The sequence below is a fragment of the Mesoplodon mirus genome (assembly GCF_964341445.2).
Source record: "Mesoplodon mirus genome assembly, chromosome: 5".
Lineage (NCBI taxonomy): Eukaryota > Metazoa > Chordata > Mammalia > Artiodactyla > Ziphiidae > Mesoplodon > Mesoplodon mirus.
The window spans coordinates 157,798,463-157,819,261 of NC_138980.1; the positions used below are offsets into that span (position 1 = coordinate 157,798,463).

General features: G+C 35.3%; 1 protein-coding gene across 2 annotated transcripts in view; it reads left to right on the forward strand.

The window, feature by feature from the left end:
* ZFR (zinc finger RNA binding protein) overlaps positions 1–20,799 on the forward strand; it is a 77,502-nt gene that overhangs the window by 40,402 nt on the left and 16,301 nt on the right. Inside the window, exons 12-17 of one of the 2 annotated variants that reach the window (XM_082621436.1) lie at positions 1,328–1,490; positions 2,562–2,767; positions 3,525–3,675; positions 6,021–6,162; positions 11,014–11,111; positions 11,977–12,072. In XM_082621436.1, coding sequence (XP_082477562.1) covers positions 1,328–1,490; positions 2,562–2,767; positions 3,525–3,675; positions 6,021–6,162; positions 11,014–11,111; positions 11,977–12,072 — 856 coding nt within the window. Of the gene's footprint in view, positions 1–1,327; positions 1,491–2,561; positions 2,768–3,524; positions 3,676–6,020; positions 6,163–11,013; positions 11,112–11,976; positions 12,073–20,799 lie in introns of those variants that run through there. The other variant, XM_082621437.1, reaches the window with a different exon arrangement.

A 20,799-nucleotide genomic window follows, 5' to 3' on the forward strand; every position in this document is an offset into this window, starting at 1 on the left:
TACTTCCTCTTTTATTGTTACATCGAATATTTATTAAGCACTTACAGTTTGCCAGGAAGTGACACGTAGTGTGTTAGACACCAAGTATGAATTGGTAAACAATGGATAAAGGTCCCTGCCCTTACTTAACTTAAACATCTTTAGTAATAACAAAGTATTCAGTACTGGAATGAACATGGTTTTCCAGAGCCTTCAAGCTCAAGACCTAAATAACATAGAAGTATGGTTCTTCCTGTCCTTAGTGGGATGACCTAAAAAGCACTGCTTATTCCCGACTGAAGAAATTGGTGGTTTCTACAGTGCTACTTGAGAAACATACTTCTTTCTTATGTTTTGTGTTAAACAAATTTGTCTGGTAAAAACTTAATTGTTACAAAAATTTGCTATAAAGACAGAACTACCTTGGGAGTTATTGGTATCCTAGTTTGAAGCTGAAAGCGAAGATAGAACTGAGAAGGAGAGAGTCACGTGGTAAAAAAGAAATTAGATTCTGAAAATGTTGACTATTAAAGCAGAGGCTACACACAGGCTACACACTAGCTTCCCGCAGTCCAAGTTCAGTCCATGGGTGTTTCATTTGGTACACATGGTATTTTTTGGATACCAACATGAACCAACACTTAAAGACCATGAGATTTCACAAAAATCCTGATAACCTTGGGATTACCATCTGTATTCCCTTATGGTAATAATTAATAGCTGTGCTGTGGCTCAGAGCATGTGCTTTCTTCTTCACCATAGTTCCTGTCACCCTTAACATGTCCCCAAAAGTGAAACATGATGTGAGTTGCCATTTATCTCAGTTGTTTTTCCTCATTGTAGAGAAGTGTCTTTTGTCTCTCTGCCTGTATCCGTTGAGGAAATTAAATGTAGTCTTCAGAAGTTCTCTCTTAGAAAAAAATAGGAGAGAGCACATTTCTTTGGAGACATGAAGAAAATTTCTGAATGTATGCTTTGAGTCTTTCACTCACACACATTGTTGGTTGGCCACATTAGGTAGGCATTCAAGTTTACAGTCTCCTGTAAAGAGGGAGAGGTTAGAAGGAACTCTGAGGTTTCTGGTGCTTGTTCTTTCAACCCTGTCTTCAGGCTGTGAAATTTTGTTTTGCTTTTATCTTTGTTTACTTATTTTCTCTTTTCACTGGGATTCACTTCCATTTACTGCTAGTTAAAGCAAATAAAGGTAATCAGATACAGTAGAAGAACAGAGAGATGTAAGCTAGACTGATTTGGAGTATTTTTTAAATTGCTTTTTATATCATTATTGATGTAAATTCTTGGGTTTTATTTTTCTTGTAGACTTATAGTATCATTCTGTATGTTTCAGACGTTATGAAGAGGACATGTACTGGAGAAGAATGGAGGAAGAACAGCATCATTGGGATGATCGCCGCCGAATGCCTGACGGAGGCTATCCTCATGGTCCCCCAGGCCCACTAGGCCTTCTGGGAGTCCGACCAGGCATGCCTCCTCAGCCACAGGGGCCTGCAGTGAGTGTCCACTTTGTTTACATAGCGGGTGAAAGTGTAAGACTGGCTCAGCATTGGAAGATAACAGTTTGGGGAGCTAATTTTTAGACTTAATAATATCCAAATCTCAATTAAGTTTTTCAACTGATGTAGAATTTTCCCTCCTTTTATTACAGGTTCTCAACTCGTGTCCTTATTTATGAGGACGTCATAGAATTTCCATGCATCTTTCTTACTTTCAGTATGAGCGAAGGAAGCAGAGCTTCTTTCGCCAGCTCTTCTTTCACATAAGAGATTTTCCTGCCTTTGTTCTTTAGATTGTCAGGAACAACTAATTTTGAAGGCAGTTGCTTTGCTTTCAGAATTATTCTTATCTTCCCATTACCAGTGGTTTAGAGTCTTTTTTCCTTTTTCAAATAATGAAAAAAACCCTACCACTACTTCTAAATTAAGTGCAGGATAAGGGGTAAGTAAATGGTCCAAGATGAGCACACAGTGGATGTATTAGGAGAACTGTAGGCAAGAGCTGCATCTTGAGAGTTTGTGTTCTATGGAAGCTAGGTAAAAGAAGACATACCTGGGTTATGAGGAATATTTCATATAAGTTCAGACTGCAGAAAACAAGATGTTTTTATTCTTTGTTTTGTTTTCTAGAGGGCACTTAGAAGGAAACAGCAACAAGTTCCTGCTCTTCAAACTATTCTTTCTCATTTGTCTTTCCATAGAATAAGTATTTGTGAAACTTGTTTTATTAAAAGCAAAACATTTCAGAATCACTGGTTGTTAAAGTTGAGTAGAAAGTATTTTTATAACCTTAGATGGTGTGTATTATAATTTTACTTGTTTTGAGGCAAAGCATACATATATACATAGATACATACTCATTCTTGATAGTGGAACTTTCCATAGTTTACATGTTTGTTTTTACTGAAATGGAAAAAAGGGAGAAGATAGCTTTAAATGGACATTTTGCATAATTGACTTTCTTATTGAAAAGATGTGACAAACATATGTATAGTTGAAATATAATAATTTACTTTTGCTTGGGAAGCTTTTTTTTTTTAATGAAGTTATCTTTTTTGTCTTCTCCAGCCCTTACGTCGTCCTGACTCATCTGATGATCGTTATGTAATGACAAAACATGCAACCATTTATCCAACTGAAGAGGAATTACAGGCAGTTCAGAAAATTGTTTCTATCACTGAACGTGCTTTAAAACTTGTTTCAGACAGCTTGTCTGAACATGAGAAGAGCAAGAGCAAAGAGGGAGATGATAAGAAAGAGGGAGGTAAAGACAGGTGTGTTTTCAGAGTTTTTTACTTTTGTTTAATTTTGGTTTCTCTTATGTGGACTTCTTACACTTGAAATAAAAGTTACAAAGACTGAAAATTCTCTGTTGTCAGTCTACATGTGTTATGCTTGTGTTAGATATTTAATGTATTCAGCTGTTTTTTGCTGAAATGAAAAATAACAGAATTTCATACAGTCTCCAACCTTGTAATTTTACTCATTTTATTTAAATTTATATAAAACTATTTCAAGTCTGTTTTCAAAGCAGCCTTTATAGTTTTCAATTGCATTTAGCTGCTATTCAGTTTTTATTTATTTGTTGCATCTGTTTACTCTTTGTTTTAGCAGCTTATTTTTCCTTAACACATGGACCCATAAGTGAATAAGCTCAAGCTTTAGCAACATCTTTCATATCAAGTTTGCATTATGATCTATAACTTTTCATTTTCCCCTTAACCATTTGGAAATATCTTTGTATATATTGAACATGACTTTTATTCTAATTTGTAAAGTGAGACACAGAAAAGTGTTAATGGCCTTTGCTTTGCAGTTGTCCTTGTGAGAACTTAGCTCTTGATTTATTAATTTATCCATATTTCTTATCTAAGTGAAGGATACTTCTAAAAATATTGAATGTTTTTATACTGTAGTTGATAGAGAATTTTAACAGTATAAAAGTTATTTCATTTACTATTGTGTGTTAAGAGATTATCACGGTTCTGGTTGAGAAGGGAAATGTCATAATATAACTTGATTTTACTGCAGAGCTTTAAAAGGAGTTTTGCGAGTGGGAGTATTGGCAAAAGGATTACTTCTCCGAGGAGATAGAAATGTCAACCTTGTTTTGCTGTGCTCAGAGAAACCTTCAAAGACATTATTAAGCCGTATTGCAGAAAACCTACCCAAGCAGCTTGCTGTAAGTATTATGGAAATGTTCATTTTTACCCCTTGTCTGGTTCAAAAGTTTTTGGCAGGACTAACTGTGCTTCAGCTTAATCTTAAGCCTGCCTTTAAAGTTTTGGTTTGACTTTCCAAATTGAATTTTTTGCTTGATTGTACAAATTGGTAGAACTGTTTTCTACTTTGTCTTTTTAGGTTTTATAGTGCTCCTCTTTGGCATGAAGCCATCTTGCTAAGTTATTTTAAAATATAAAATTGCAGCACATGTCCTCTTCCTGTTCTTTCTTCCAGGAGTTGAATCATTAAGAGATGAGACTTTAGGAAAAAAAGAGATTTTTTTGTTTTGTTTTGTTTTTTAAACAAAGCCCATGTATGTATAGCAAGCTTAAATTTTTAGAATTCATGAACTTCTTGCCTATTTAGTTGAATATATGTTTTTAATAAAGTATAGTAACTAAAATAGAGACTTTCTGATTTGAATTTCCCCAGTTTTATTATGATTACTTTCAGTTTTCTACATGTTATATAGTCGTAGGTATTACCTCTCACTGTCTCTCTGCAGCAAATGGTGGCAGTGCACAATTAATAGAATATCCCCTTTTGGTCCTACAAAAAACTTTTTTAAGTTTGAATCTTTAAAATTTTTATATAGTATCTTGTCAGAATCGCAGACTGGGATTTAAAATAAAGATTTCTTGAATAATTTAATGTATAAAACTTATTTAGGTATTTGAAATCCAAGAATTGACATTTCACTGGCAATACGTATTCCACAGTAATGTCAGAATAAATAGTCCCTGACGACAGCAGAGCAACCGATACCAAAGGGGATAGTGAAGCATGCTATTACACTTGAGCTCTGACGACTGTGGCACTTACTGTTGTTTGCTTTATATTACCATTGTTCCAGATGCGAAGTTTCTTATTGTGGATTTTTAAGTATTAGGAGCCAGGAGAATTGTCGTTGTATGTCTACTTGTTACCCTTTGTTGAGGCTGCTAGAGCAATGAGGGGGGAGGAGACTCAGAAGAGGTTTGAGGACTTTGAAAAAATTATATAATTTGCGAGAAACATCTTGATCCTAAATTGCGGTGTTTAGTAAATCTACAAAGCAGGGGGGCTTCCCTGGTGGCGCGGTGGTTAAGAATCCGCCTGCTAGTGCAGGGGACATGGGTTCGAGCCCTGGTCTGGGAAGATCCCACATGCTGCAGAGCACCTAAGCCCGTGCGCCACAACTACCCAGCCTGCGCTCTAGAGTCTGCGAGCCACGACTTCTGAGCCCACGTGTTGCAACTACTGAAGCCCACGTGCCTGGAGCCTGTGCTCTGCAGCAAGAGAAGCCACAGCAGTGAGAAGCCCGCACACCACAAGGAAGAATAGCCCCCACTCGCCGCAACTAGAGAAAGCCCGCACGCAGCAATGAAGACCCAACACAGCCCAAAACAACTACAAAGCAGAAAGTACTATATCCTGACTAAATACTTACCAACTACACTAAAAGCAGCGTACTCTTTCCGAATCATTCTGTGGACTATTGTACAAGTGGATAAGCAAGAGGGGTAGAATTATCACCGTCGTCAGCATTGTCATGTTAACGTTTATATCATGCTTACTACGTACCAGGCACTGTTGTAAGTGCTTTATATAGTTAATTCAGTTATTCTTCCAACAGTCCTACAGGTCAGGTAAAATTACTGTCCCCATTTTATAAAAACAGGTAAAGGGGAGTTAAATAATTTGCCCATCTTCCTATCATTAGTAAAGTAACACAGCTAGGATTTGAACCTAGATACTATGCTGTAAACACTCCATGCAATTTCTATGGAGTCTTCATTTGTTCATATATACTGAGACTTATTTCATGTGTACTGAATTGCAGTGAATCCTGGTTTTCCTTCTGTTGATCAGGACTTTCTGCTCCCTGATAAAATGTAGATCTGTTGAGTTCACAGACAAGGGACACTAGGAATGTTTGAATTGTGGCTCCTGTTAGTTTCAGATATCTATTTTAGTCTCATTCATATTCTGCAAGTACTTAACTACCCAAGATGCTATTAGGAGGGTACGGTAATAAATAGGGCAGTGTTTCTTTTATCCAAGAACTCATCATCTAAGAGAGACATACACACATACAGATAACTCATATGATACAAGTAATGGTAAATATTAGTTCGACTAAGGAAAGAGGAGCAAGAGATTTTAATATTTGCACGTATTACAAGGCTTCTTGGGGGGAGTAGTATATGATCTAGTCCTTATAAAATGGTTAAGGTAGTGAGAAAATGAAAGAGCCATAGTGAAACTGCTTTGTTTGATAATGTTAAAAGTTCCATCTAATTTCCTGTGCTCTTCATTACATAGGTTATAAGTCCTGAGAAGTATGACATAAAATGTGCAATTTCTGAAGCGGCAATAATTTTGAACTCATGTGTGGAACCCAAAATGCAAGTCACTATCACCCTGACGTCTCCAATTATTCGAGAAGAGAACATGAGGGAAGGAGGTTGGAAAGCCATTAAACATTCTACTTTTTATTAACTTTTTTTTCCCCATTTACCTACTCTTTAAGATTGGCATTAAGCCCTAGAAGGCAACATGCTGGCATTACATATGAATTTGATAGATTTGACTTATATAGCAACCAGTTTTGCTTAAGATCATTTCCCAGATCTTTTATTAATGTCTTTTTAGCAATGTACTTTTATATAAAACACTCATGGTATTATTGATTTTCTTGATTTTTTTTTCTTTTCTTGCTAACCTCAGATTTCTGGAAAAAAAAAAAAGTTCAAAATTATTCTTACCAGCATAGTTGACCCATGAACAAATTAAAGAAATGTTGCTAGTGAGGGGCCACAAATTGAACTTCTGTTAAGTTGTTGTTCTTGTCTTAAAAAAGACAAGAGAGTTCCATAAATAAAATTGGTTAAATATTCATAACACAGTTTAAGAGGCATTGTTATATATGTAATCATGGATTTGGCTTGTCCTGAGGTAAATATTTCTGGTTCTCTGAGGTTGCTCTTTGGTTTGAAGCGTTTTCATAAATGCAGAGCATCCTAATGCACGTAGATTTGGGCATCTGACCCCACTATTATACTAGAGATACTGAAAACTAAATGGTGTTGGCATAGTTAGTGAGTTATAGCACAATTCAGGGTTTTTAAACTTACTTTACAATTGTAGAATATGAAATCCTGCTGGTGCCAGCAATGTTGCTTTAGGGACTATTGTGTAACATTTTCAAAGCTTCAAAAGCTTTTAAGCCAAAAAGCATGGTCAGTGTCTGCCGTATGTTGGTTCTGTTGTTTTATGGGTCAGATAAAATTTACTTTGTTTCCTTTCATGTTGTTTTTGTACATCTTAATTTGTTGATATGGAGTTATAGTCTACACTAATATTTCTTTGTGATACAGATAGAGGAGAAAAGAATACTTAAAATTAATTTGTCTAATAGCATAAGTAGGCTCTCAATTACTGTCCCTTTAAATTTGTTTTCTTACAGCAAAGCAATTTTTTTTAAGGCACTGTGCTTTCCACAACCCAGGAAAAGATCATTTTTACTAAAAATGCGATCATTGGGAGACATGTCTAACTTTGCATACATTATATATACACCATATATCAGGACTTGTATGTTGTGTAAGCTTTGCATCTTAAAAATAAATGGGGTTTGTGTAGAGGATCTTTTATATGAGCATGAGTTCCCACTCAAGGTCTGGCCGTGGATATCGCTGGAAAAACAGTTCCTGAGTCAATCTGGTCAATTCATATGCAGCATAAGACTCTTAGGATTTGAATAAGAAATCTTCAAGATTATGTTATAAATAATAGTTGCTGTATTTCATATGAAATTTTACTCATATAACCATTTAACTTTATTTCAGAGCACATCTTGTCCAGTTATATTTAGGCTTACTTAAATTTGTGCAGTATCAAGTAATTTTATTTTGTTGCAAAAGTCTAAAGTTAATAGTATCATATTTGTAGTAGTCTTTAATAACCTATCCCTTCTAAAGGAAACAAAATTATATTTTTGTCTGACCCAGACTTGAGTTATTGTTCTGAATTTCGTAAATATTACGGTGAGAGAAGTGGTCAGTCCAAAATTGAAAGATTTTACTTCAAGACACTGAGCTGAAAAGTTGGATGTGCAAAAAGTGTAGAAACATTGATAGTGTTCTTTGCTGCAGATAACTGCAGTAAATCATGTCTTTAGCTTCATTATGAAGATTGCTGCAGAGTAACGGTATGTATTCTCTCTCACTGCAGCTCTGAATGCTCTGTGTCTTAAAATCATTTAAAGCCTATAGCTTGCTTTGGGGAGTTAGTACAGGGGTAAGGAAGGCTTTGCCGGAAGAGCACTTGTAAATCATGAGACTGGCGACTTGCGCATAGTTGTGGTAGCCTCTTAATGCGTAATGGTCCTGTTTGATACCAAAAATTATTTAAAGGAGATGATTAAATTGCCCAAATAACTGTTAAACACATTACAGATCTGTTTTATGTTACTGTGTTTGACAGTTAAACATTAAGTAAACACTTAATTGACTTGAAGCTTGAAATGTTCAAAATGCTCTAACCCTTGCTACAGTGTCTCTTCTGTAGCAAGTCAAGTATTGTGTGTGTTTTTTTCCACCTTTAGCTTATCAGGCCTGGTCCAAAGCCTTCTAGCAGAGGGAATTGATTCCTGTCAGGGGTTGCTGCCAAGACATCGGAAGGATTTTTGACCAAGGTTTTCAAAAGCTCAGTGTCACACCTGCCATTTGATTAAGGAGGGATTTTGGATGCAGAGTCTGGCATTTATTGTCCTTTGTGTGGCTGTTTTGTTTGTTTTGTCTTTGTCTTCTAGAATTGAGCAGTGTTCACACTAGTTTTTAAATTGTTGGGTGGATTACATATTTTATATAACCATGTTAATTTAAATTAATATATTCCCATTAACTTTTAATCATAAAATAGTGTGGACACAGCATGTGTTCTAACTGGTGATTAACCCCTTAAAATTTATGAAACACATTTTTGTAGGGTAAGAATTTGCTTTCTTTTAAATAAATTAACTGATTTTGTTTTGTTTTGTTAACTGGGTATTAGGAAGAAAGTATGATTTTAGTACAATATATCTAAGGGGTTAATCCACTTGAAATATAGAATGGGTGCAAAAATCCACACTCTAAATTTGACAGACATTTCCTACTTATAGCTCTTAAGTTGTTTTTAAATTGCAATAGGTGTCTTGGCATCTTTGAAATTGTATCATTAATTTAAATGTCCAAAGTTATGAATGATTGTGTGCAAAAGGAAAAGTTTTCTTCTGTATTGGAGGAAATTAAAACATGAATTAACATTAAAAATTCAGAAACTTTTAGAAAGAGATTGCACATTATCACCTATTTGCATTTTAGCTTTAGCAGGTAATGTAAATAAGTAAGGGACATGGAAAGGGTTCTTCAGCATGTTCTGTAACCTTGCTTTGGGGAGTGGTTTTTTGTTGTTGTTGTTTCTTGCTTTTTTTTTTTTTTTACTTCTTTAATTAGCTGTGCTTTCCTGTGTTCCTTTTCCTTCTCTCAGAATAGCCCATTTCTTATGTTCATTATATTTCTGGATTCAGTAGTTGATTTTTCAGGTTTTGAGATTGTTTATTAGTTTTTAAAAATTACTACTATTTCTGACTTGATACTTTTCTTTTTAGTACCCAGATTCCTCTTTCAGTGTTCATTTTCAGAATGCCACACAGTGTTCTTTGATTATCTGTAAAATTCCCTTCTAATATGTATTCTGAAAATATGTGCCATCTGATTATGTAAGGACTAGGAACTAAGAAGAAAGAGCCCAGACAAGGGATGGAATTCTTTATTACTTTTTAAATATGCTTTTTAATATGTCATCTACTCAAAATAAGGACCAGATATCTTTTAAGGTTTCTGAATGCTCATATAAAAATAGACAATCAGGGCTTCCCTGGTGGCGCAGTGGTTGAGAGTCTGCCTGCCGATGCAGGAGACATGGGTTCGTGCCCCAGTCTGGGAAGATCCCACATGCCGCGGAGCGGCTGGGCCCGTGAGCCATGGCCGCCGAGCCTGCGCGTCTGGAGCCTGTGCTCCGCAATGGGAGAGGCCACAACAGTGAGAGGCCCGCGTACCACAAAAAAAAAAAAAAAAAAAAAAATAGACAGTCAAATAATTTGCCCAGCGTTGCAATAGTACTCTTAAAGTAAAATCATCTTTGTGTTTTCTTTTATTGTATATTTCATCTTTCGTCCCACATATTCATTTGGTGCCCTCAATGATTTATAAAATTATATCCTAAATATCCCATAATTTTGGTGCTTTTTATCTAGAAGACTGTTTTCAATAGATTACTTGCCTGGTATGTAATTTTCCTATATTTAGAAAATATTTTAAGATCACCAAGAGTTGTGAATTAGATTGACTTATACCTTTGAATAGCTTGATTAGCAACTTTTGTACACAGTTTACAGATCTGTTTAAATGAACGTAAAGCTGGCCTTTTATGAATGAAAAGTTTACTTCTTGTCCTGATTTAGGTTCAGATTTTCTTCTCAAGTTTTATATAGCTCATTTATGTTTTAATACAATAATCTGATTAAAATCAGTTATAACTGACTTTGCAACTTAAAAGATTCTACAGATACATCATCAAACCATTCTGCTTACTGCATCTGTTCTATTTCTATACTTATTCTATTTAACCATGCTAGTTCCTATTGCCCTTTTCTACTTTACTCATTGTTTCTCTCCAATTATTCTTTGAAATACTTCATGGGAACTTTGAATTTTAAAGGGCATTTCATATTCCCTTAATTCTTAAAGCTAAAATTCTCTTGTGGAAGAGAAGTCATTTGAACTCTGAGAAATGCTTATTTTTGGCTCTTTATTTTTTTCTATGATTATTACTGCATTGATCATCCCATATTTATCGTTAGTTCTTTGACATATTAGCCCCAGAATAACCTATGGCCATTTAAAATACTGAACAAACTCAATAGTTTATTGTACATTCTCATTTATTAAGGTGGATTTTTGTGTTCCCTTTTGTCTTGTCGTCTTTGTGCTGGTGCGCTGTGTCCAGTAATCCTTCCTTTTGATTTTATTTTGGTGGGTAGGGTTTATATTTGCAGAAGTTATTTATTTCTAAAATAAAGAGTTTAATTCTCATCTTGATCTTCATATTAGATTATGTGAATTTGTTGAAAATAACTCCCTTGGTACTTTAAAGTGTTGACAAACTCTCAAATGGCTCATGTGACACTGATGCTACTTTAAGGAAGTGTCTTGCTCACCTGGTCAAACACCCATTCCTCACTGCATTTTGCCAATTCAATCCATTTTAGATGTAACCTCGGGTATGGTGAAAGACCCACCGGACGTCTTGGACAGGCAAAAATGCCTTGACGCTCTGGCTGCTCTACGCCACGCTAAGTGGTTCCAGGTTCGGAACATCATTTTACTTTTTTCTTGTAGCCTTATGAGAGAGTAGTTCAGTACAACATGTTTAACTGTGTTTAAACATTTCAAAAGATTGCCCAAGCAATACTATTTTAAATTAAATATCAGAGAATGTTAACATAGAAAGCTGGGTATGAAGATCTGCATATTGCAGTTACTATTAATTTGACAATAAACTCAGGTTTTGGGGGTGTTTTGTAGTTTGGGTTTTTTTATTTTTATTTTTAGTGGCTATATTTAAAGTTGACTTGTTTAGGAACATCACATGTTTGTGTACATATATTATATTCCATAAGGCTGCAGATTAACTTTGCTTTAAATAATGGAATATGTGTTTAAAGCTTTGTGTATAGTTTTAAGATTTTCCCCCCCTCTTTCTCTAAGTTAATAAGTGTAGGGAATGAAAGGTGAGGAAGCAGCTGTTTGGTTTAGTGACTTTGCAGTTATGCAAAGGCACAGAAAGGAAACCAAACAGATTTCCTTAATCTTTCAGTCCCTAGACAAACTTTTTAGCTCTTTACTTTTTCTTTTATTTCTAATGTAGGCAGACTTTTTTTTTGAAGTTTACTGTTTTAAATGAACACAGGTCAAGGTTCACAGGGGATCAAGAACAATTATTCTTGTATAATCTGTTTACTTTGACCTAAAATATCAGCTTTTAAATACTAACCCTGGCATAAAATATTGCTGTAAATGGCAGCTCATTGAATCCAGTTTTAAGCGTGGTTATTTTTGTTTTATTTTTATCTGAGCTTCCATTGAACAGTGGTATTTTAACTTTTTTTTCGTCAAGGGATACTTTCAGTATTTCTAAGATTAATTCAGTTGGTTTTTGTGTTGCTCTCAAGGCTAGAGCTAATGGTCTGCAGTCCTGTGTGATTATCATACGTATTCTCCGGGACCTCTGTCAGCGAGTTCCAACCTGGTCTGATTTTCCAAGCTGGGTGAGTAATATGTAACTGTATGGTGTGAAAAATAAACATATAGGAAATATTTCTGCAGTTTTTTAATAGACTCATCTTACATCTAATTATCAACTTTCTTTTCATTTCCTAAAGTAGTTTTTTTCTTCCAGTGAGAAATCCTGGGGTCTTAATTTTCTGAGAATTCCACTTGATTTTCTTTCTGTATTTTCCTCTCTTTTTTTTTTTTTTTAACTCTTCTCACAGTGTTTATTACTTTCTTTAAAATAGGACCAATTATTAGTTGTACATACATAAAGGTACAAAGAAAGCTAAAAATGAGCTATTAATCTACTTATGCAAGGTTTTGTTGACATTTTAACAAAATAATGTATAAGGAATTCTTAAGATTTAGAAATATACATTATTCAAAATGCATAAAATTAGGAAATTCAAATAATGCAGAAAGGCACGAAGTAGAAATGAAAGCCTTCTCATCATTTAAAGGCAAGCTATCTTGACACAGTTTGTTGTGATTGTTTTCCTAGGGGAAAAAAATGCATTCATATATATCGTGTATGTTCCTTTTTTAAATAAATATTTATTTATTTGGTTGTGCTGGGTCTTAGTCGTGGCAAGCAGGCTCCTTAGTTGGGGCTTGCCGGCTCCTTAGTTGCAGCACACCAGCTCCTTAGTTGCGTCACGTGGACTCCTTAGTTGTGGCATGTGAACTCTTAGTTGCATCATTCATGTGGGATCTAGTTCCCTGACCAGGGATCGAACCCAGGCCCCCTGCATTGGGAGCATGGAGTCTTAACCACTGCGCCACCAAAGAAGTCCCACGTATGTTCCTATTTTTATTTATGTACATATATCCCTTTGATATTGAACTGTTTGGGTTCCTACAAGAATTCAGATAGAGAGGGATTCATTCAGAAATATAACTGAAACTACTGATTCCAGAGTTGGGTTAGAGAGAGTTGCATAGCCAGGGTTATCTTAATTCTTTTTTTTTAACACAGGAGTGGGTCATGCTGTTTACATTGTTTGCATCTTTCTCAACAAAATGCATCTTGGAGCTCTTTGAGAGCTGTATTGACTACATGGTGTTGCCTTTGTATGGACATGCAGTATTTTATTCAACTGGTAGTCATTTGATGGACAGTTGCATTGTTTGCAGTCTTTTGCTATTAAATTTTCATTGTATTGTTATCAGGCTTTTATGAGTATTATATACATGTGATAAATGGCTAGGGTCAATTGCTATAGAATTCCAAGGTCAAAGGACATGTGTTGATTGTTACCAGAAAGGTGGATGGATCATTTAAAACTTCCAAAAATTGTTGAACTGATCATTTCCTTCACACCCTCGCTAACTTTGGGATATCATCACACTTCTTTAACACAATAGGTAAAAAAAATGGTGTCTCATTTTTTATTTAGATTTCTTTATGTGATTATTGGCATTTGTAATTATTTTTCTCTTAACTGCCAGTTCCTTTATTTTTCATTTTCTCAATTTATAACTCTTTCTATAAGAAATTAACTCTTATCTGTATTAAAAAATAATTTTTTCCAGTTTTTCATCTGCTTTTCATTTAATTTTTGCTGTTTTATAAAAGCTTTAAAATCTTTGCAAATTCTAATCCATTAATGTTTTATGACTTAATGGTTTTATTTCTACTTACAAAGTTCTTTCATATTTTAGGTTATAAATTATTCACACGTTTTCTTCTAGAGCTTTTTTCCCCCCCATCAAATTATATTTTCTACAGATGCTTGCTTGTTTGCATGTTTATTTAGTTCTTTAGTCATAATGCATAGCAAACCTCCTGGAAGGATGTATTTCATATTACAACAGTGGTTGTCTCTCAGTAGTGACTAGTAGGATTAGGTAGAGATCTGTAATGTTTGGATTTTACTAGGATGAAATATATATTTTATTACTTGTATAATTAAAAATTAATTTAAAGATCATACGTGGATTAAAGGTGGATCCAGCTATATGTTTTTCCAGACCAATTACCAATTATTCCAGTACCATTTAACATTTTATTTAGTAGTGATGTTTGTTCTCCCAATCCCCATTTTGAAATGTCACCATTATCATAAACCAGTGGTTCTCAGCCACCATCAGTTTTGCCCTCTAGGGGACATTTGGCAATGTTTGGGGATAATTTTGGTTGTCAAAACTGGTTATCAGTGGCACCGAGGAAGAGAAACCCTGTCACAAACCAAAGTTCCTTTTTTGCAGGCCTACTTCTGCAGCCCTCTTTCATTGCTCAGTCTTTTCTAGTACCAAACTCTTTTAATTTTTAAAGCTTCATAGTGTGTTTTAAAATTCTGATTGTCCTCTTCATCAGAAGTCTTCCCTCTTCATTCTCTGCTATTCATTATAAATACCATCTTACACAGAAGATTTTTTTTGGGGGGGTGGTGCTTTTCTCATGCTTCTTTTTCTGAAAGAACTTGACTACCATTTTGTTCAGTTTCTCCGGTTCTCTTGATGATTTTTAAGTAGCACTGTATTGAATTAATAATTGGTGGAATGTCATCACTTTTATAATACTGACTCTTCTTTATGGGATGTCCTACTTATTGGAATGAATGTTACTCACTTACTTAGATTTGAATGGGTTCTGAGCATAGTTGTTTGTACCTAGGTGTTTCTCTTTTAGAGTTTTTTAAAATACCATTTTCTGGTTATTGTTTATATATGTTAAATATATTAATTTTTAACCCACCACCTGACTGCATTCCTTTATTTGTAGTAATATTTTTCATGTGATTCTCTTGGCTTGGAATCATATCTACCAATCTCTTTTCTAATTTAGTTGGTTGATACTCCTAGAATAATTATGGAATAAAAGAAATAATACTTTACATGCATGTTATGTCTTAATTGCTTTGAAAATGTTTCTAGTATATAAAGTCTGTTAAGCATGGTGGTATAGCCTTTTATTTGAGATATTTATTTCTTTGTAATGTTAGAAATGTCAACCCTCTCTTAGTTTACTAAGTAATTTTGAATCAGGAATGTAAATTGAACTTTATCGATAATTTTTCAAGGTTTCTTGACATGAATGTATAGTTTTTCTCCTTCACCCTGTTAATATTGTATATTTACAAATATATCTCCTGATATTGAGCTACCTTTGCATTCCAGAGATGATTCTCTTATATTTGAGAATAATCTTAATGAACTGTTAAGTTCTGTTTGTTGGTAGTCTATTTAGGAATTTTGCAGTGACATAAAGGAAATTTCTGTGGTTTTATTTTTGTCTTCTTTGTTAGATTTAGGATCAATAATACACAAACTCTATAAGAATAATTTAGAAGCTTTCGTTCTTTCTCTAAACTCTGAAACAGTTTTTAGTAGCATCAAAACTATATGTTTTTTGGGACTTCCCTGGTGATCCAGTGGTAAAGAATCCGCCTTACAATGCAGGGGAGGCAGGTTCAATCTCTGATTAGGGAACTAAGATCCCACATGCCGCAGGACAACTAAGCCCATGAGCCCCAACTACTGAGCTTGCACGCCTCAACTAGAAAGCCCACGTGCCTCACCTAAGACCCAGCACAGCCAAAATATATATATATAAATATATATATAAATTATTTTTTAAAAAACTATATTTTTTGATAATTTATAAAATTCATGTGACATCATCAGTCACTTATAAAAGGGGTGGTGCTTTCTTGGTTTCTTTTATTGTGATTAATTGGTTCAGTTTTTCTTTCTCTTGGGGTAATTTTTGGCAACTTATCTTTTCCTAGAAAAATTGACCAATTCAGCCAGATATTCAGATTTTTAGAGTTTTGCTCTCTTAGAGTTTTAAAAATACCTGTAGCATCTTTTTTATTACTTTTAATTCTTTGATTGCTTAGACTAGCCAGTAATAGCAGTTGCTGTTTAGGAGCAAAATAACAAATGGGTGTTTAGTATTTATTTGTGATGAGAATTCACTGAATTCTTAATAGATTTTAAGTATAAAAATTTATGAGCATTATATAACTTTAAATTTTTTAAGTGTTCAAAACTATAAGCATTATGCATTACCATTTTACTTCCTGATTCCTTCAACTTCAGTCCCTTCAACCCAGGTGCCCTTGAGGCTATTTCTGTTGTAGTAAGTCTAAGCTTCAGTACTTTTGAGACTGAACCCTCAGGCCACTCCTTGGCTACTCTTGGAGTTTGGAGGTCCAACACTACAGATGGCCCTTTGCCTACACCTTACTTTTCCTCTTTATCAGAGAGAGCCATAAACTTCAAGGGACCCTCTCTCCTTTGAGGGTGCAGAGATCTAAGAACTGAGTGGAAGAGAGGATGCACAGGTGAAAGGAACTTGGGGAAGATAGGCCATGACAGGGTAATGATGGGAGAATCAGGGAGTGCAAAGCTGCTGGCCGATCTGTGAAATCATATACATATAACATAAAATACGCAAGCATTTTGGTAGGTTAAAGCACACCAAAATGTCAGTATTTTGACATTTAAAAATCGCTCCTAGTATTATATCCTTTAGGCAGTAGTTTATCCAATTTATTATTTTTTTCCTCCCCTCAAAGAGCCAGCTCCTTGGATTTAGCTGCCAGATCTGCCATTTTCCTTAGTAATTCATTAATTTCTTATTTCATCTCTAATTTTCTATTTTCCTTGGGTTTATTTTTGGTCTTTTACAAACTTCATGAGTTGGATACTTGTTTCATTCACTCACTCTTTAATTATAGAGGTTTTAAAGCTGTAGTTTAAGGCTGGACATAGGTTTTGGCCATATATACATATATATATGTGTGTGTGTGTGTGTGTGTGTGTGTAATATTTTTTTTTTCTATGCATTCCAAAATTCATTTTAATATTGTCTTTAAGCCAAGAGTAGTTTTGAGGGAATTTTTTAATTCTACATGACTGAAGAAGAGTTGCTTTTGTTTTTGTAAATAACTTCTAGATTTTATAGCATATAAAAATAATGCAATAAATATATTCTATTTGCAATTTTGGGAATTTAAAGTTTTCTTTGTGGTCTCATATGTACAGTTTTTGTAAAGTGTGGGCACTTAAAAAATGTGTTCTCAGCAAGGTATAGCATTTAATATATACCCCTTAGTTCAACTTCATCAATTCTGTTCATATCTTCTGTCTCCTTTCCTTCATATTTTTTGTCTACTTTATCTGTCCATGGACTGACAAAGATAAATTAAAATCTGGTATTTTGTTGTGTTTTCTACAGTTCTTTATTGTTTTGTTGCAGTAGTATTTTGGACATAGACACTTAATACAACTATGTCGTAATTGTGAATTTGAACCTTTTGCCATTATAAAAGGCATTTAATTAACACTTTCTGCTATTAGTTAATAAGCCTTGTCCATTTATTAATATCAGAACTCAAGCTTTGAGCTTCCCTGGTGGCGCAGTGGTTGAGAGTCTGCCTGCTGATGCAGGGGACATGTGTTCGTGCCCCGGTCCGGGAAGATCCCACATGCCGCGGAGCGGCTGGGCCCGTGAGCCATGGCCGTTGAGCCTGCACGTCCGGAGCCTGTGCTCCGCAACGGGAGAGGCCACAACAGTGAGAGGCCCGCGTACCGCAAAAAAAAAAACCCAAAACTCTAGCTTTAAAAAAAAGAATTATGGGCTTCCCTGGTGGCGCAGTGGTTGAGAGTCCGCCTGCCGATGCAGGGGACACGGGTTCGTGCCCCGGTCCGGGAGGATCCCACATGCCGCGGAGCGGCTGGGCCCATGAGCCATGGCCGCTGAGCCTGCGTGTCCGGAGCCTGTGCTCCGCAACGGGAGAGGCCACAACAGTGAGAGGCCCACGTACCGCAAAAAAAAAAAAAAAAAAGAAAGAATTATAACTAACTTACAATATTACATTAGTTTCAGGTGTACAACATAGTGATTTGATATTTTTATACATTATGAAATGATTACTGAAATAATGACCAGTTATGATTTGTTACCAAAGTTATTACAGTATTGTCAACCATATTCCCGATGTGCACTTACATCCCTCTGACTTACTTATCTTAAAGCTGGAAGTTTGTACCTCTAAATCCCCTTCACTTATTTTGTCTGTACCCCCAGCCTCCTAAACTCTAGCTTTTTATCTTAACATTTATCTGGTATGATTCTTTTTGTTTCCTTTGTTTTCTTCTGCCCTTTCCCATAATTCTTATCCTTTTCTTGTTCTTTCTTATGTGTGAATGGGTTTCCCTCTGATTACTTATACAATTAGTTGTTGCCCTATTTACAGTTTTTTGTGGTATTTTCATCTATTTGTTTAACAATTTGAGGTAATGTTTGTTAACCTCTCATCTATAAAAGCTGAGAAAATGATCACTTCTTCGTACTCCTCACATCCTCTTTTGGGTTTTTTGTTATATTTTCTTTTTTTCATTTGTTTCATTCATTCCTTTAAGTAATGTATTAAAACCTGTTTCTTGATTTATGTCTTAATATATGCTGATTCCACTTAGAAAACAAGGAAAGTTTACACTTAATGCTTTTTTAAACCTTGAAGTTTTAAAAATAACTACATTTACCTTCTGGAGTCATATTCCCTTTGTTTAATGTTCTGTATCTGAATGTTTTCATGCCAACCATTAGATCTTTTACTGGGGCTTCCTCTTTTTATTTCTTGATTGACTGCATTTTATCATCATATAGTTTTTATCAAAAAGTGTTTTAATTTTTTAAAATTTCTTTCATGTTTGAGAATCTTTGCCAGTTACCATTACTTTATTGAGAAATATATTGTTAGGTCACAATTTTTCCTCCTCCATTTATTGGTGTTGCTCCATTATCTTCCAGCACTGAGTATTACTAAATCTAAGTCCAGCCTAATTTTTTTGCCTTTACTTTTTCTACAGGCTGCTGAAAAATTCTTTATCCTTGAATTTTAGTAACTTAACCAAATTATGTCTTGGAATCTGTTGTTCAATATCAGCATTTCATTGAAAACTTTGTCCTTTTTGCCCTGCAGATTTGACAAATTATTAATATGATTCTCTATTTTCAGGGACACCAATTATCCTTATATTGCATTGCCTTTGTCCTACATATCTATTATCTTTGTGATTGTTTTAATCTTTGTTCTCTTTCCTCTTTTGTCCCCTATTATTGTTTCTTTGGCAGTAATTTAGTTTCCAACTATGTCCTAATCTTCTTTGCTATTTATAATTCATTATTAGTTCTATAATAATGTTATTTTGCATTTCAGTTTGCTTAATTAGCTCTGCAGTCTTCCTTTTCATCTCAACTTTGAGCTCTTAATTTTATTGGCTTTTTGTATTTATCAAGTTCTCTATTACTCAGAATGTTAGCAGGTTATATCTTCATTTCCTTAAATTAAGATTCTTCCAGAATAGATTATATTTTAATAGATATTTTTTAAAGCACTTTTTGGTTCACAGCAAAACTGAGCAGAAAGTACAGAGTTCTCACATACCAGCCTCCACTGTACATACATAGCCTCCCCCTCAATATTTGCACCAGAGTGATACATTTGTTGTAACAAGTGATGATACTTGTTACAAGCAGTGACATACTATTATTGCTCAAAGTCTATAGAGAGTAGTTTTTTGTTTTGTTTTTTTGTTTTTTTTGGCTGGGTTGGGTCTTTGTTGCTGCACACGGGCTTTCTCTAGTTGCGGCAAGCGGGGGATATTCTTTCTCTAGTTACAGTGCGCGGGCTTCTCATTGTGGTGGCTTCTCTTGTTGTGGAGCATGGGCTCTAGGCGTGAGGGCTTCAGTAGCTGTGGCATGTGGGCTCAGTAATTGTGGCGCACGGGCTTAGTTGCTCCTCGGCATGTGCGATCTTTCTGGACCAGGACTTGCACCCATGTCCCCTGCATTGGCAGGCGGATTCTTAACCACCGCACCACCAGGGAAGTCCCAAGAATAGATTTTTCATCTCTATTTTTCATGCTATGTTCCTCCCAAATGCACAGATGTTGTGTCTGGTTTGTTTCAGTTTTTTCATCTCGTTAGTGCTTAGCATTGTCAGTTCCATTACAAAATCATCCTTTTATGCTGAGACAACCAAACAAGAACTGTCTTTGAATGTATCCACACCTTTTAAAATACTTCTTTTTCTTCCCCCATGAGCTCTGCTTTGAGGATTGCTTATGGAAAGGAGTAGGGTTTGGCTGCATGTAAACCTTGGGCCTTTTTTTGGCCATGTTATGTGGCTTGCAGGATCTTAGTTCCCCCACTAGGGATTGAACCCAGGCCCCAGCAGCGAACGCACTGAGTCCTAACCACTGGACCACCAGGGAATTCCCAGACATGGGCTTTGTTTATCCTATGTCCTGATTGAATGTGCTGTGATAGTCTGTGAGGTGGATTCCATTGGCACACCTTTACGCTTCAGGTTTCAAACCCAGCATGGCCTCCTAGAGGCTTTGCCTATGCAGAATCTGCTCTGTTTGTTTCCTAAACCTATTCACCATCTCCTTTCAAGAACAATTTGTTTCCCTGAACCAACAGAGGGTTTTGGGTATGTGAAGCTGCTTTGGGACACTTGTGTTGAGAATTCACAGCCACCTTTGATACTAATTTTCCCCTGCGACTTACTCCTTTGGAAGATCTTACATTATTTATTTTTTCTTTTATCTACATGTTAGTCAAATGTCTATTTATTATTAGATATAATTAGATGTGGATAATTGGAATTTTTCTACTCTTCCTTCCCTGTCTCCCACAAAGACTCTTCAACTTGATAAATACCATTACAAGCACTTGTCTGTATAAAAGGTGTTTTAAGTGATAG